The sequence below is a fragment of the Ranitomeya imitator genome, chromosome 10 (genome assembly GCF_032444005.1).
Source record: "Ranitomeya imitator isolate aRanImi1 chromosome 10, aRanImi1.pri, whole genome shotgun sequence".
NCBI classification, from domain to species: Eukaryota; Metazoa; Chordata; class Amphibia; order Anura; family Dendrobatidae; genus Ranitomeya; species Ranitomeya imitator.
The window spans coordinates 115371957-115387518 of NC_091291.1; the positions used below are offsets into that span (position 1 = coordinate 115371957).

General features: G+C 41.6%; 1 protein-coding gene across 3 annotated transcripts in view; it reads right to left on the bottom strand.

The window, feature by feature from the left end:
• PRKCZ (protein kinase C zeta) overlaps window positions 1-15562 on the bottom strand; it is a 201398-nt gene that overhangs the window by 143171 nt on the left and 42665 nt on the right. Inside the window, exon 1 of one of the 3 annotated variants that reach the window (XM_069741678.1) lies at window positions 12369-12981. The exons of 1 other annotated variant lie outside the window; for it this stretch is intronic. In XM_069741678.1, the coding sequence (XP_069597779.1) occupies window positions 12369-12390 (22 nt within the window). In that variant the 5' untranslated portion in view covers window positions 12391-12981. Of the gene's footprint in view, window positions 1-12368; window positions 12982-13619; window positions 13859-15562 lie in introns of those variants that run through there. One more of the 3 variants, XM_069741679.1, reaches the window with a different exon arrangement.

Here is a 15562-nt window from a genome sequence, read left to right on the forward strand (position 1 = left end):
TATGTGCCATGACAATCCCTAGATCCTGTAATGAATGCTGAGTCTACACAACGGCATGTAAAAGTCTGGGCACCCCTGGTCAAATGGCAGTTACCAGGAACAGTTGAGATCAAGATAAGGTCTGGAAGACCAAGCAAAATTCTAGTGAGAGCTGCTAGTAGGATTGCTAGAGAGGCAAGTCATAACCCCCGTTTGACTGCAAAAGACCTTCAGAAAGATTTAGCAGACTGTGGAGTTGTGGTTCATTGTTCTACTGTATAGAGACACCTGCACAAATATGGCCTTCATGGGAAGTCATCAAAAGAAAACTGTCTCATTCATTCAGCATCAGCAGTATGCAAAAGAACATCTAAACAAGTCTGATGCATTTTGGTAACAAGTCCTGTGGACCGATGAGGTTAAAATAGAACTCTTTGGCCACAATCATCAAAAGTATGGAGAAAAAAGGGCACAGAACTTTAGGGGAAAAAAAAACAGTTCACCAACCATTTAGCATGGGGGTGGATCAATCATTCTTTGGGGTTGTGTTACAGCCAATGGCACAGGGAACATTTCAATGGTAGAGAGAAGAATGGATTCAATAACATTTCAACAAATTCTTGATGCAAACATAACACCATCTGTAAAAAGCTGAAGGTGAAAAGAGAATGGCTTCTATAAAAGGATAATGATCCTAAACACACGTCAAAATCCACAATAGACGACTTCAAAAGGCGCAAGCTGAAGGATTTACACTGGCCCTCACAGTCCACCGATCTGAACATCATTGAAAGTCTGTGGCTAGACCTCAAAATACAAGTGCATGCAAGACGACCCAGGAATCTCACAGAGCTGGAAGAATTATCCAAGGAAGAATGGATGAAAATTACTCAAACAAGAATTGAAAGACTCTTCGTTGATATTATAATAATTTTTATTTATATAGCGCCAACATATTCCGCAGCACTTTACAATTAAGCGGGGACATGTAAGCTGTGATACTTTTAAAATGGGGAGTTACTAGCCATTAACCATGCAGGGTGCCAAATTGGTTGCATCATCCAATTTTTATTTTTTTTTGTAATTTTTAAAATTCAAAAGAAGAAAATTTTACATTTTTTGCCTAAAATACAAAAGGAAATGTACGATGTTTAACTTTATGCCTTTTAGAGATCATTTCATATTCAACTTGCTTAACTGTTCACAACAGTAATTTTGACAAGGTGTGACCAATGTTTTACATGCCACTGTAGGTTATAATTTGGGGGTCTAAAAACAAAAAACAATCCTATTTGATAGCGATGGTATAAAGTTGAGTAAATTTTGCTGTGGCTGCAGTAAAGTTACCAGTGCACTTATAAAAGCAGACAGCCAAATAATATTCCTCCAGTCTCCTCCGTATACAGGCCTAACAGAGAACCATAGGTGTTTAAAGAACAGAAAGAAACAATCCACGTTTCCGATATCTCCAGCTACTCATCTGCAGGAATAAAAGGATTCTTCCCTCTCCCTTACATCTGCCAATCAGATGAGTCAGGGAACCCTTTATAGGAATTAGTTCAAATGGGACCCTAAAAGTGACCATACACATTACTCTGAAGTTGTTCTTTAGGAAGAAAACAAACGATGGTTTTGGCCAACCAATGATCCATTTGACATCTGACGGCTACTTGGCGACAGCCTTTGACAAAACTTTGCCAGGTGTCACACTAGCCATACACATGAGATAGCCATCTGCCAAACAAATGTTTAACCAACTTCCTAATTCACCCAATCATGATAACTCATCACAGCCGAAAGTTCCTGTATATTCAATAGGGATAGAGAAGAAAGTCACGGTCAGACACTGCTGGCAGAAGCTTCTTTTCCCCGTAAACCAAAGTATCGACCATTGACCAACTGTTCGATCCTTCTATCCCCTGGATCAAGAGTTCCTCACATATACGAGATCGTCAGTAGGACCTGCCAAAGTTGTAGCGTTCAGCCAACTTTCATCTAATTGTTATGGGGTCCTTCGTAGCTGTTTAAACGGTTCTCCAACCAACAACTACCTCTATCTAATGTTTATGGTCGTCTTAGGAGTGAAGTTTCCAGTTTGGTAATAATGATAAACTGCTTTGATAATGATAAATGGACAGATATGATTTAAACATCACATGTAGATGTTCCAAGTAACTGGAGCCCTCACAATTTTGAACCATCTAAATGGTTGCAAGCGTACGGGATGGAATAAAAGCAATTCTGGATAAGTCTTTAAAAAAAGAAGAAAAAAAAATGGTAAAAAAAAAATAATCTTAACTTTGAGTAAATTAAAGATTTTTTTTCCATCTGAAATTAGTTTCTTGTAAACCAAAGGAAAACAACAAAAACCATGGTAAACTACAAGTCATCATTCATTTTCAAAAAGGTCAACATTACTCATAAAGGGCAGGCGACAAAAGACCAAGACACTCCACCATACGAAAGGGACATGTCGCAACCTATTAAAAATATCTTCATTTTCTATTCACATCATAAACTCGGACACTAAATTGAAGCTTGTTTTATATGCTTGGGTCAAGCTTTCGGCTATAACTGAAATGGCCATCAAGATGGAAAAATGGCAGATTTCATGAGTTTCTGTCAATCATTCAGCCGTCTCCTACTAGACAAGTGTTTACAATGGTGAGTGACTAATGGATTGGGGACCAACCAGCATGCACTTTATGTGATTCAGATCACCAATTTTACATCAAGGACCATAAATTGCTTTCTGTTCCAGACGTATAACCCAGGTCAAGCTAGAAGTAGGAGACAAACATTACAAGGTAAGAACAAAAATGTAAGTTACAACAAATGCAAACATACACACAACCGTAAAAAGGTATCCGATCACATTGACTGAAGTCTTACTCCATAGGGGACAATACAAAAAAATCCTTATAGTCCCCCCCTTCCAGGTGAGCCTTTCCTCCACAATCAATCTACGATCACTCCTGCTTTTTCCCTTTTAGTTGGATTTCTGATGTTACGGTGTCCAGAGCCCAGGATGACCGGCTCTGGAAGCAGTAGGCCATTTTGAGGGGGTTAATGGATTGATATTTTATGTGAGTGAAGGTGACACCACTCAGAAGATCCCAGTCCCCGTTTCTGTAGATTGGGGAGGTTCTACAGTAAATGTAGATTGGGACCTCACCCCTAATGTCACTGTTTAAATTGTCTAAACTTGTATTGAATTTACTGTCTGTACATGTCCCCGCGTAATTGTAAAGTGCTGCGGAATATGTTGGCGCTATATAAATAAAAATTATTATTATTATTATTAATTATTATTATTAACCGATTGGAAAAATTCCAGTTTAGCCTCGTATTTCTTCCTATTAAATTTACTTCTATAAAGAATACAGTAGCAGCCATTGAGGTCTAGGCAACCAGCAGTTGGAGGGATAACCAAAATGACCAAAGTGGACATCCACCAGAAAACATTAAACAGCAAAATAGCTGCAACTTGAACGTTACGTGCAAAATGCAACAAGCCGAGTACACCGTGCCGGCCAAATATTAGTACTTACAGAAAAGTGAAATACAAAAATGGTGAACCCATGTAAGAAAATAAAGTGCATTCTTATGCATGAAAATATCCTCCCTAGTATTATTGCCGTTTCGGAAAATAATAAGTAATTTGCATATTGGTGGAGTACATGACCTTAGAAGCTCCTCCTTGAGATGGAGGAGTACGACCAGACTTGACTAAAGGGATCAAAATTATTAATCTTAATGAAGATAATCCAAAGAGCAGATAAGGCTCCAGGATGGAACCATCCAACAGTAATGGCGCCCATACAAAGAGTCTGCGAAATGAATGCTCCATCCCACAACTCTGCCATATTACTTGGCTCGCCCGTGCGGTCGCTTGTGTTGGGGAGAGTGGAATAAGCCGCTGGTAGGCGCCGCTCACTGCCTGAGAATAAAAGGATTGAACCTTTAACCTGCCCAATTCTTCTTTCCCCAAACCACCTGTTGTAGGAAAAGTAAAGAGGGCCCTCAAACACATTAGGACGGTCCTTCCAAAATTAGCCATTTCATGGACTATAAATGGGTTCTTCACTACATTGGTTTTTTTCTTATAGTTTTAGAAATATGTCCATGGTGGTTTTAAAATTAAAACGGAAACAAAAGAAAAAACTACTAAGAAATGCTGAGTCTTCAAGCACTGTCAAGACATATCAAATGTTGACAATGAACAAATTAATAAGGACAGCATCATCTGCAAGGAAACAACAAGTACATGAAAAAAAACAAGACCTACCAAAGCAAAATGGATGTCGTGTATGCACACAATTGACAAGGTGTACAAACAATTCATATATTGCAGTATACATAATAACCCCGGTATATTCTGTGGAGGCTATAGAGGTTTTTACATTCTAAATTTAGATTAGACCTCTAGCTGTCAGATCTCCCAGCGGGATAACATGCCAGTCAGCCAGAGAGGAAAGCAAATAGTGACAGCCCAGTGCAAGACGACCAAAGAGATGGAATGAGAAGAGACAGCACCTCTGAACTGCTCGGGGGCCCAGGATATGTCCAGGCTTCACACCCCATCGCTCGATAATACAAGGAATGGCATTTATTCAATTAAAAATAAAAAAATGAATAATACATTGAAGAAAACAACTAGGCATAAAAAAGTCTGAATTGATGTATTAAGAAATAACTTCTGGGCGGTGATATATCATTGGGCATGTGTGTAGGTTCTACAAAGTGGAGCCGTGAGCGCGCGCATGCTCAGAGCGCTGTATGCGCGCATGCTCAGAGCGCTGTGTGCGCGCATGCTCAGAGCATTCCCAAGTTCACAGGACTGACGGATTTGGGCCAGAAGGCAACAGAGCAGCTTGCAGTGTTAGGCCTGGCGGTCACACGAGCGTAGTTTCTTGCCTCTAAGAACGATTATGGTAAGGACACTCCCAGCAAATGCTGATCTCCGTTTGATCTGTGTCCGCTTGGTGTGATCCGATTCTCTCAGATGAGAAGATGGAGGAAAAAAAAAAAAAAAAACATTTCTCCATCTTCTCCATTCTGCGAGACTGCATAAATCGAACTGCACTCGGACGTCATCCATGGTAAGTGCAGTCCGATAATTTCCACGCACCCATAGACTTGAATGGGCGTGTGCCATCCGACTGGGGCTGTGAATCGCAGTGTGCGGCTATTTTTTTGGTTCTCATGCCAAATCGGTATGAGAAGAAAAAAAGAAAACCGCTGATCAACGTTGTCCAATAGTATAACATTGGTCCGAGTGTTATCCTATAAAATTTTGGACAGCCCTCAACCGATGCATACGCCCTCAGGAAACACTTGCGAGCTGCAGAAGTGTTATCCGAGCATGCTCAGGCGTTATCCAAGTATCTTGGGCGTGCTCAGACAATATTTTCGAGACCCCACAGCTGCATGTCTTGCGGCGGGAATACAGCCGCAACACATGCAGCGATTGTCCAACAGTCTCACTTAGGCCTCATTCACACGTCCATGAAAACAATAGTATCGGCATCATCAGTCTGGTGCATCCATGTCCCAATTTTTACCATCAGGGTTTTTTTTATGGATGAATAAAGAAATAAATAACAAATCTCCCATACTGTACAATGTTAAACCAGGACGGCACAACGATGCCATGTGTTTTATTTTTTAACGACCACGAGCCTTGTATTGACCCCTTTACATCTGTGCTGCTGGAAAAAAAACAGACATGTCTCCGTGTGGTTTGCAAAAAAAAAGAACACGAAAAACCATGGACATGTGAACAGCACCCTACATTATACTGGGAATATGATGCATCCATGAAAAAAAGACAGCTACAACACGTACGTGCAACATGGACGTCTGAATGAGGCCTTACAGTAGGTCGCAACCATACCAAAAAAACATCTGCAGAATACGTTGGCAGTGTATAAAGATCATCATTGACTAGCAATGTATTAGTTAATCATGTCTCCATTGTGATGTAGTAGACCGAATATTATACAGTTATACATATATATATATATATATATATATATATATATATATATATATATATATATATATATATATATATATATATATATATATATATATATATATATATATATATATATATAGTACAGACCAAAAGTTTGGACACCCCTTCTCATTTACAGATTTTTCAGTATTTTCATGGCCGTGAAAATTGTACATTCATACTGAAGGCATCAAAACTATGAATTAACACATGTGGAATTATATACTTAAAAAAGTGTGAAACAACTGAAATTATGTCTTAGGCCATGTTCACACGTTGCGTCGGGTCCCTGCGGGAAATTTGATAAATCTGCAGGGCAAACCCGCTGCGGTTATCCCTGCAGATTTATCACGTTTTGTCCTGCGGGTTCCGCTGCGGGATTTTACCCCTACTATTGATGCTGCATATGCAGCAATATGCAGCATCAATAGTAATGTTAAAAATAAAAAAATAATGATATACTCACCCTCTGACGTCCCGATCTCCTCGGCGCTGCAGGCGGCGGTCCGGTTCCAAAGATGCTGTGCGAGAAGGACCTTCGTGACGTCACGGTCATGTGACCGCGACGTCACCGCAGGTCCTGGTCGCATAGCAAACCTGAGATCGGACGGCCGCGTGCAGCGCTGAGACTTCAGAGGTGAGTATAGCATTTTTTATTTTAATTCTTTTTTTTTTACCACAAATATGGTTCCCGGGGCCTGGAGGAGAGTCTCGTCTCCTCTACCCTGGGTACCACCCGCACATTATCCGCTTACTTCCCGCATGGTGTGCACAGCCCCATGCTGGAAGTAAGCGGATCAATGCATTTCTATGGGTGCAGAATCGCTGCGATTCTGCACAAAGAAGTGACATGCTGCGGGTTATAAACCGCTGCGTTTCTGCGTGTTTTTTCCTGCAGCATGTGCACAGCGGTTTGCGGTTTACAGGTTACTGTAAAAGCAATGGAAACTGCTGCGGACCCGCAGCGGCAAAATCGCCGCAGTTCCGCGGTAAAAACCGCAATGTGTGCACATAGCCTTATATATTCTAGGTTCTTCAAAGTAGCCACCTTTTGCTTTGATGACTGCTTTGCACACTCTTGGCATTCTCTTGATGAGCTTCAAGAGGTAGTCACCGGGAATGGTCTTCCAACAATCTTGTAGGAGTTCCCAGAGGTGCTTAGCACTTGTTGGCCCTTTTGCCTTCACTCTGTAGTCCAGCTCACCCCAAACCATCTCGATTGGGTTCAGGTCTGGTGACTGTGGAGGCCAGGTCATCTGGCGTAGCACCCCATCACTCTCCTTCTTGGTCAAATAGCCCTTACACAGCCTGGAGGTGTGTTTGGGGTCATTGTCCTGTTGAAAAATAAAATGATGGTCCAACAAGTTACAACATGTTAGGGCATGTTAGGTTAGGCTATGGGTTGAACTAGATGGACTTATAGTCTTCCTTCGATCTTAATAACTATGTAACTATGTAACTAAACGCAAACCGGATGGAATAGCATCCGCTGCAAGATGCTGTGGTAGCCATGCTGGTTCAGTATGCCTTCAATTTTGAATAAATCCCCAACAGTGTCACCTGCAAAGCACCCCCACACCATCACACCTCCTCCTCCATGCTTCACGGTGGGAACCAGGCATGTAGAGTCCATCCGTTCACCTTTTCTGCATCGTACAAAGACACGGTGGTTGGAACCAAAGATCTCAAATTTGGACTCCTCAGACCAAAGCACAGATTTCCACTGGTCTAATGTCCATTCCTTGTGTTCTTTAGCCCAAACAAGTCTCTTCTGCTTGTTGCCTGTCCTTAGCAGTGGTTTCCTAGCAGCTATTTTACCATGAAGGCCTGCTGCACAAATTCTCCTCCTAACATTTGTTGTAGAGATGTGTCTGCTGCTAGAACTCTGTGTGGCATTGACCTGGTCTCTAATCTGAGCTGCTGTTAACCTGCGATTTCTGAGGCTGGTGACTCAGATAAACTTATCCTCAGAAGCAGAGGTGACTCTTGGTCTTCCTTTCCTGGGGCGGTCCTCATGTGAGCCAGTTTCTTTGTAGCGCTTGATGGTTTTTGCCACTGCACTTGGGGAGACTTTCAAAGTTTTCCCAATTTTTCGGACTGACTGACCTTCAGTTCTTAGGCTTAGTTCACACTGCGTTAGCAGCAGCCCGTTCAGCACATACGCTAACAGGCTGCTGTAACGCAAGTGCCACCATTTGCATTGCGCTAGCACAGATAGAGCATCTGCTAGCTCTATCTGCGCTAGCAGTGACGGACCCGGAAATGCTGCAGCCCGCGTCTTGGGGTCCGTCACTCAATGACGGCACATCCCTAGCGCACGCCCATTGTGGGCGTGCGCTAGCGATGCGTCCGACATTGCTTTCAATGGCGGCATTAACGGACTACGCTACACCGCGTTATGCCGCAGTGTAACGTAGTCCGTTTAACGGAAGACATGAACGCAATGCGAACCTGGCCTTTAAGTAATGATGGCCACCCGTTATTCTTTACTTAGAATTTGTATTATGGCAAGAAAAAAGCAGCTAACAGTCTATTCAGTAGGACTATCAGCTGTGTATCCACCAGACTTCTGCACAACACAACTGATGGTCCCAACCCCATTTAGAAGGCAAGAAATCCCACTTATTAAACCTGACAGGGCACACCTGTGAAGTGAAAACCAATCCCAGTGACTACCTCTTGAAGCTCATCAAGAGAATGCCAAGAGTGTGCAAAGCAGTCATCAAAGCAAAAGGTGGCTACTTTGAAGAACCTAGAATATAAGACATAATTTCAGTTGTTTCACACTTTTTTGTTAAGTATATAATTCCACATGTGATAATTCACACTGAAGGCATCAAACTATGAATGTACAATTTTCGTAGTCATGAAAAATCTTTAAATGAGAAGTTGTGTCCAAACTTTTGGTCTGTACTAATATTATATATATATACACACTTTTTTAATTTTATTTATTTTTTAATATTACAGTAGTAATGCCATAAAGAACGTTGCTCATGAATATACAAGCTTTCGGCGTCAAAACGTAAAGGCCGGCACCACTTACAAGTATCTACATACCAAGACATAGTACAGAGTCTTAAAAGCCATGCAAGTACACAATCCCCCATATGACTAATGAAGCTACAAGTATAATACATCCAGACTTCTTATAGCTTTTGAAATTAAACATTGTACTTTTAAATTGGTATAAATGCAAAAAAACACATTAAAAAGCCATTGAAAAGGAAGAATTGCAAAGAAGGTCACGCAGTGAGGGAGATCACTGCACAATGGCAGGTGCGTGACCTTGGAATAACGGACGAAAGGTTTTTTGGGATTTTTAAAAAAAGCAATAAAAAAAAAAATGGAATCTTAACCTGTTGCATAAACAATTATCAAAATTAAAATAAAAGAATAAGTCTTATAAAATTAGAGAAACCTTAATCTAAACTTAAGCAAATATTGTAGACACGTCCGAGGTGACCAATATAGGTGCATGGCTTGTAGCAAGCAACAAAACTAGACGGATCATCATCAGCTAAATGGATAATCAGTACCAAAGAAACACTGAGCACAGCACCCAAAACCAATACCTAAGAGAAACATGAAAACTACCCACAACTCAGACCAAAGACCATTAATACAAAGATACAATATCTAAAACACGATAAACCCCGATGCAGACGCCCGATGAATGTGATAATGATGAATTATGACCGTCTCCTTGAACCTTCCCAACGTTTCCTCACTCCTGCTTCGTCCTTGATATAAGCCAGTCCCGTTCTATTGAACCTGCTCAATGGTCCATGACCATGGTCCTTCTTTCTGCCTCTCATTAAAGTGTGACCCCCTTTACAAAGACAGAATTGGTGGTTCAGCATTCGGCAAGGATCAAAATTTAGGAGTTTTTGGCTTGACGTTCCATCATCCATGCCAGACATAAAAGACGTAACAAGCCGGTGTGTTGGCAAGCAGAGAAATCGGGTGCCCTAATCCAGATTACATAGGGAAGCCATGAAGAGAGGGAAAAATATACCATTGTGCCTAGTCAGGTTCATATATAATCCTCTGATTAGCAGATTGATAAACAGAATTAGTATCTCACTGCAGAAGCAGCCGCAGTATTTAGAGAATAAGCAGCATATATGTGGATGATTCATGCGAATAACGTACGCAGGAGCGGTGGATGTACCAGATACCCTCATATCTTACCAAGCAGCGAAGCCAAGTGAGAAAGTATCTGCGGATAAATTAACCAAGCAAAGCAACTAATCATGACGGCAGAGTCTTAACGTAAGAAAATCTCTCCCCGGAAGACAAACTTAAAGCATCGTTTCCACAGCGGACTAATCAACTCGCTATGTAAAGGAATCCAAGTGTTTGCTTATATGCAGCACTGCAGAATATTACAGAGAAACCATGCACTTGAACAGGTCATAAAAATCCCTTTAAAAAAAAAAAGAAGAGGAAGAAAGGACAAAATGCAATGTCTGAATAGGAAAGAGCAAATTCCTATTACAGTAGTTACCGGGTAATCTAGCCATGATGATCTCCGTGTACTAGGATACAGTGGCTTCCTATTAGTTACCGGGTAATCTAGCCATGATGATCTCAGTGTACTAGGATACAGTGGCTTCCTATTAGTTACCGGGTAATCTAGCCATGATGATCTCAGTGTACTAGGATACAATGGCTTCCTATTAGTTACCGGGTAATCTAGTGATGATGATCTCGGTGTACTAGGATACAATGGCTTCCTATTAGTTACCGGGTAATCTAGTGATGATGATCTCGGTGTACTAGGATACAATGGCTTCCTATTAGTTACCGGGTAATCTAGCGATGATGATCTCGGTGTACTAGGATACAATGGCTTCCTATTAGTTACCGGGTAATCTAGCAATGATGATCTCGGTGTACTAGGATACAATAGCTTCCTATTAGTTACCGGGTAATCTAGCAATGATGATCTCGGTGTACTAGGATACAATAGCTTCCTATTAGTTACCGGGTAATCTAGCAATGATGATCTCGGTGTACTAGGATACAATAGCTTCCTATTAGTTACCGGGTAATCTAGCAATGATGATCTCGGTGTACTAGGATACAATGGCTTCCTATTAGTTACCGGGTAATCTAGCGATGATGATCTCCGTGTACTAGGATACAATGGCTTCCTATTAGTTACCGGGTAATCTAGCAATGATGATCTCGGTGTACTAGGATACAATAGCTTCCTATTAGTTACCGGGTAATCTAGCAATGATGATCTCGGTGTACTAAGATACAATGGCTTCCTATTAGTTACCGGGTAATCTAGCAATGATGATCTCGGTGTACTAGGATACAATGGCTTCCTATTAGTTACCGGGTAATCTAGCAATGATGATCTCGGTGTACTAGGATACAATAGCTTCCTATTAGTTACCGGGTAATCTAGCAATGATGATCTCGGTGTACTAGGATACAATGGCTTCCTATTAGTTACCGGGTAATCTAGCAATGATGATCTCGGTGTACTAGGATACAATAGCTTCCTATTAGTTACCGGGTAATCTAGCAATGATGATCTCGGTGTACTAGGATACAATGGCTTCCTATTAGTTACCGGGTAATCTAGCAATGATGATCTCGGTGTACTAGGATACAATGGCTTCCTATTAGTTACCGGGTAATCTAGCAATGATGATCTCGGTGTACTAGGATACAATAGCTTCCTATTAGTTACTGGGTAATCTAGCAATGATGATCTCGGTGTACTAGGATACAATAGCTTCCTATTAGTTACTGGGTAATCTAGCAATGATGATCTCGGTGTACTAGGATACAATGGCTTCCTATTAGTTACCGGGTAATCTAGCAATGATGATCTCGGTGTACTAGGATACAATGGTTTCCTATCAGTTACCGGGTAATCTAGCAATGATGATCTCGGTGTACTAGGATACAATGGCTTCCTATTAGTTACCGGGTAATCTAGCAATGATGATCTCGGTGTACTAGGATACAATGGTTTCCTATCAGTTACCGGGTAATCTAGCGATGGTGATCTCCGTGTACTAGGATACAATGGCTTCCTATTAGTTACCGGGTAATCTAGCCATGATGATCTCGGAGTACTAGGATACAATGGCTTCCTATTAGTTACCGGGTAATCTAGCAATGATGATCTCGGTGTACTAGGATACAATAGCTTCCTATTAGTTACTGGGTAATCTAGCAATGATGATCTCGGTGTACTAGGATACAATGGCTTCTTATTAGTTACCGGGTAATCTAGCCATGATGATCTCGGAGTACTAGGATACAATGGCTTCCTATTAGTTACCGGGTAATCTAGCGATGGTGATCTCCGTGTACCTGGAAAGAGAGGCCCTTGGTAACATACCGTCAGATTTCTTGGGATACATTCCTTGCTTTTAATATTCCTTATCGGCAGCATCCCTTTTCCATTGCAATCCTCTGTGACATCTTCTCAGTGACAAATCTTATTCCAATCTTTCACCCTCGGCTCAGAGATAATGCAGTAAGGTCCACAGGCATGCAGGAGACCAGCAGTATATGTTCATGTGTGGTAGCAATCTACGTTGCAAAGCAAGAACTGAAGGCACAGCAGCTACAGAGGCGGAATGCTGACTTCTCTGCATCACACACGCACAGCAATGCATCAGCTGACAGCTTGCAAGCTTCATCTACACACATATGGAAGCTTTATCGTTCATCATTCATAATAAAATGATTTTTTTTTGAAGCATGCTACATTTGAAGGATGTATGAAAAGAAAAAAAAAAAAGAAAAAAAAGAGAATATCCCTCCAAATCCCGTATCACCCTCCCTTCTCCTATTCCTTTCCTATATCACTAGACATCAAGGACAAAAGGCGGAATCAGAGCTTGGACATGACAAGCAAGATGAAAAACATGGAAAATGCAAACATTTCATTGTGGGCTGATCAGAGACGGCACAACCTCTTCCCATTTCTCTGCCTCATGTATCCAGGCAGGGGTGGCTCTATATCCCCAGGAGAGACTATGGAGCAGCTGAGGCAGGGAAGAAAACATGGTCTGGATGCCACAGACACATATATACTCCAAACATTCACATCCGGGCAGTATGAACTTTACAAGTCCGACGGATGCAAGATCGATCCAAAAAAACTAACAAAAACACAACAACAATAAAACACCTAAAATTCTGCATCAAATTCCATTCAGCCCAAAAGAAAGAAAAGCAAAGCTACTGCATACAATGTAAATGTCTCAGCCGCTACAATGATAAATATGTTTATAACAAAACAGGGGAATGATAAATAAACATTACCTGTGTGATAAAAACACCACAAGTGCAATTATCTCTAACATTCATGTAATAACGCGTCCTATATGGGTCACGATCACATTACAAAACCCCTATAATAATAAAAGTTAAAAAATAAATAAATAAATAAAAAAGATCCAGACAGGAAGGCGTTAATCAGATCATCCCAGGACATGGTGGGTTAACCGTATGCATTTCATTACGGAGGAAACCAAAATGAAGTTTCAATATATATCCAGTACAATATTAGTATAAAAAAAAAAAAAAAATTACATAGAGCAGAAGACAATGAGGATGGAACAGACAGAGGGAGAATTATCACCTTTAAAGTGATGCATACATCCAAAAGTAACAGCTGGTGCATTGTTTGGGCATCTCCGCCGGTGTCGGTATTAAAGACCCCATAGGCAAGCGGCTCCCCACCTATCTCCTCCCCCTCCGTATGAAGGTAAAGGACAGCCAGTGCTGAGGCGACAAAAGGCTTTTTCTGTGCACCAGGAACTACAGCGAGCGAGATGCTCATAGGCGGTGGGCGGGATGTTCAGTGCCAGCTATTACACTGTCTGCAGGGCCCTGACACACACACACAGGGCACCACAACCCCGGGAGACTCCCATGTAGGAAAACATTATTACACTGGGTCCGCCGAACACTATTAGCTTGCGTAAATCGGTGCGTGAAATGGAAGAAGTGACACAAGTGAAAAGAACTGTAACACTGAGATCCTTTCAGTAGCAGGCCAAAGAGAGAAGAAAAAAAAAGAAGCAAACCCAGCGATTAAATAGAAGCTGGGCATGGCAGACTGGCACAGCCATGAAGGTGGCGGAATGTTCAGACAAACATCCTCCTTCCGGGGATGTGCAGAAAGGATCGCACCGCGCCATCCAACAGCTGTAGCCACAACATGTATTTATAAAGCACGGTTACTAAAGAAAATAAACATCCCCCGCACCCCCCAAACTAAAATAAAACCGTCGCTACGTGAATGCACAGATTTACTGCCAATACGTGGACATTACTCAAAAGGTAAAGGCAGGACAAACCGTGGTACGGAGAAAAACAGGACCGGACAGCTGAAAATACACCGACTAGAACTAGAGAACATACAACCCACGGTCAGCTCTCATTATTCTATTATCACGGCAGGTATGGCACAGAGGGGACAAGGATGACAACGTGTTTTATTAATAAGGGATTTCCACCATCTCCTGCAATTCACATATGATCTGAAGGTGTTCTTTAAAGGGAATCTGTCAGCAGAAATTCACACCCCAAACTATTTATACGCACACGTAGCTCTTTCAAAGACAAGTCCAGGAATACCGCCATATAAATAGTCTGTTCCTTTGTTATTGAGAAAACAGTGTTTCAATCGACAGGTAAATGAGGTGATCTGGAACCTCTGTCACTCCAGCTCTATTGCAAGAACAGCGCCGTCTCCTCCTGCTTGACAGCCAGCTCTATACCGTGTGGTTTTAGGTAAAAGGATCTGTCAATCAAGCAGGAGGCGACGCTGGGCTGGAGAGCTGGAGTGACGGAGGCTTCCGATCTACCCGAGTTCTTCAGCCTCATTCGCATACCAATTCAAACACCGATTTCTCAGTAATGGAGGAACGGACTTGACATGTAAAGGTATAGCTGGACTAGTTTTTGAAAGCGCTACATGCATGGAAATAGTTTGGGGTGTGAAATTCTGCTGACAGATTCCCTTTAAATGTTTTGCTGCCCCATTTTGAACTTCGATAATCTTTTCACGTGTTCTCTTTGCATTGATACACATTGCAGATTATTGCTTTAGGGCTTTTTGTCTAGTAGGATAATTACTATTACAGTCAGGCGTATAACATACAGGACACAATCCTTCGTGCCTTCTCGGCCTCTCGACGCATCCCGCCTGATGAAGGGTCACTGGACCCAAAACACTGCACGTAATGAAGAAGAGTTACAAAAGCGGAGTTTTTGTTGGGTCCGGAATTTTTCAATAAATTTATGATTGAGATAAACGTGCAAAACTCAGGGGTGCTGTTCTACAAGATAGGTGGGGGCGTTAAAGATGAAGCTGCTGGAAGGGATGTAACAGAATGGGAGCAGGGGACTTAAATTTAAAGCGCCACTCCAGATGTTTTTGACTTTTTTTAGCGCTGGAGTGGTGTTGTAAACCATTTTTTTTAATGATTAAACTATATATCTGCTACAAAGTGTTTGGAGAAAAAAAAAAACTCTCCCCCCAACCCCTACAAATTTACAACACTTTATACATTTTAA